The 2,759-nt window shown below is 38.6% G+C and overlaps 1 protein-coding gene across 1 annotated transcript in view; it reads right to left on the bottom strand.

Annotated features, from left to right (window-relative positions):
* The window catches only part of CD40LG (CD40 ligand), a 29,770-nt gene extending 29,560 nt beyond the window's left edge, over positions 1-210 (bottom strand). The window contains exon 1 of the mRNA XM_018555040.1: positions 49-210. Coding sequence (XP_018410542.1) covers positions 49-210 — 162 coding nt within the window. The remainder of the gene's footprint in view (positions 1-48) is intronic.
* Positions 211-2,759: the final 2,549 nt, after the last annotated feature.

Here is a 2,759-nt window from a genome sequence, read left to right as displayed (position 1 = left end):
TGATCTATAACAATAAAATGTTCAGTAATTTTATCCTATGTGGCTTACCTTATCTAGTTTTTTATGAAAATATACACCGAAAATACAGGTCCCAATAATTTGGCCAAGAACACAAATAGTAAACATCCATAAAGTGATTTTCATGATTGAGAGCGGAGACCCTTGTTGTGTCGGATACATTGTAGGGCTTTGGCTGAAGGTGTTGATCATGCTATGCTTGGGAGTTATGTCCTCTTCTTGCAGTCTGAAACAATGTTTATTAAAAGAAGTGATGATGCTTTAAGACTGCAGGTAGTAGCTACTTCAAGTCCTACACACTTCCTGGAATATTTGTTCTGCAGTGTGACGCGTGTTAAGGTTATATCACCTTAGAGTATTTCAATTAGATTCCACACATTGTCAAAGAACATTTTCCATATGTATTTTTCAAATAAACCACCATGTGGCCTTTCCTCTAGGGAATTCCCAGTTTTGTTCATAGCTACAGATTTGTTGCTTAGCAGTTGTTAAATTTTAAGTAACATCAGATTTTGCACATTAATTTAATGAAGGGTGTAGGGTGCCAAATAACACATCACTGTATTGTAAAGGGACTCTAAATTCAATGATTGCTCACAGTATCATGTAACAAGTCCTCAGTAGACGTGTAACCCCTCATAAAATGTGTTTCATTTCGGATCGCTTCCGATTTTTATTTCTGTAGTTTTTTGGATTTTGGTTCTGAAATTTTATTCGGTTCGTTATTTAGATGTCAGATCCGTCTGAAGTTCCATTTCGGAAAAATCTAAATTTTCGTATCGGAACAAAGTCACATGACCTAGCCTGTAATGCAACCCCCTAACAGCCAAGACAATCTGATTGGCCAGAGAACAGTCTAATGTCTGATTTAATTTCTATTTTAACAAAATTTGTATGGCTCCGTATTTTGTTAAATGAATTTAAAGAAATTTGTACGAATGTCCATTGGGAACGAAACTAAATGTATATGTCCAGCCCTCAGCCTTTGATCATCTCCTGTATTAAGTCCACAGCCTCTAATAGTCTTTTGTATCATGTCCCCAGCCGCTAAACTTTTTCCGAAACAAGTCCAACATCTCTGATAGTCTTCTGTAGCTTAACATATACGGAAAATACTGAAAATACTGAAAATAATGGGGGGAATTTATCAAAACTGGAGCAGACAGAATTTTCAGCAGTTGCTCATGGCAACCAATTAGCTCTCTTCATTTTGTTTAATTAAGCTTTACAAATGAAAGATAGAAGCTGATTTGTTCCCATGCACAACAATTCTGTCTGCTCCAATTTTGATAAATTCCCCCCAATGTGGGCCCCTTTGGTAATGTCAAAGGCTGCATTTAAAATGTATTTCCACTTTCGCAGCCAAATTGGGATAACACCTATTTTATATTTTTTACATGTTCCCATTCACATGACATACGCTCAAAAAATATTTAAAACATGCTTCTTGCAGTTTTAATTGCTTTTACTTGGGTTTGGGTTTCTGGGCTTCTAAAGAGTTAACATTTTTACTTGCATCTGCTTCTTTTGTAATGTTAATAAGGGTTGTGAGGGGTGAAGGGCTTCTCCACTATGTTCATGACCTTAAAAGAGAACTATGGGGTAAGTGTTTTTCCTCATAGTTCTCTTAATGGTAAGGGGAGGTCATATACTAGCGTCCTCCCGTGACCCAAAGCTCAGTATACCGCAAGCTACAGCTCACGGTATACTGAGACCGCCACACCCGGGACGGATCCCGACAATGCTGTCGAGATCCACCCAGTTGCGTGAATGAAAGCTGGGTCTGCCTAGCTAGACGGGGGAGTGGCCAGCTGTACCCACCCCCTCCCCGTCCGTTCCTCCAGTCAGTGCTGGAGGATCGGAGCGGGGAGGGGGGGAATCCCTGCGGGGAGCGGTGACAGACGGTCACCGCTCTCTGCAGGGAGATGATTGGGAAGTGAGCAATCGACGGTATGCGTTCGCTCACTTCCCGATCTATTGAGCCAACGTGTGACCGTTTCATTGTCACACATAGGCTCGAGCTATAAGCATGAGTGATTTTTTACTCACCTCATAGTTGTCCTTTAATGAGAGAAACACAATCCTCAAATTTCAGTCCTAAAAAAAGGACAGATCACTGTGAAGGTACTGAGAGAACAAACTGGAATCAGCCATGTTGCCTGCTGCAACAAAGTATCTAAAAGGTAATAAATATTTGTTTTAAATTATTTTGAGGTATGTTGTGTGAATAGAAACACATAACAAACATATAGAGACATTTTCTCAAAATTAAATTGCAAAAGTGGAAATACACTTTAAGGTTACATTACCCAGTAAGATGACCACCATTGTTCTAACATGTCAAACTTTTTTTTTTTGCTCTAAGCCTATTGAGCTTGGCATGAATTATCCCACCCTTTTCCGGTCTTATGCGCAACAGAACATAATGTATAGCATGGACAAAGTGCCTGAAGCAATCCGTAACAAATAATTACGTAAAAACCACTCCTTCTAGGCAGTGGCGTAACCAGAGTTCTGGGCGCACGGGGCAGAAATTTTTTTTCGCCCCCCCCCCATTATATAAACAACCACTGGAACTGTACCCTGCACCTCCCCTCCACACACACATGTTTTTATTTTAATTTTTCAAATTTTAATATTTTATTTTTTTGAAACTTTTTCATTTTTTTAAATCAATTTTTATTTATTAATTAATTTTTTATTAAATATTTTTATTTTTTACTTTACTTTTAGGGGCTTCG

This window comes from Nanorana parkeri, unplaced genomic scaffold, assembly GCF_000935625.1.
Source record: "Nanorana parkeri isolate BGI_ZX_2015 unplaced genomic scaffold, ASM93562v1 scaffold182, whole genome shotgun sequence".
Lineage (NCBI taxonomy): Eukaryota > Metazoa > Chordata > Amphibia > Anura > Dicroglossidae > Nanorana > Nanorana parkeri.
This window is presented reverse-complemented; position numbering and strand designations above follow the sequence as displayed.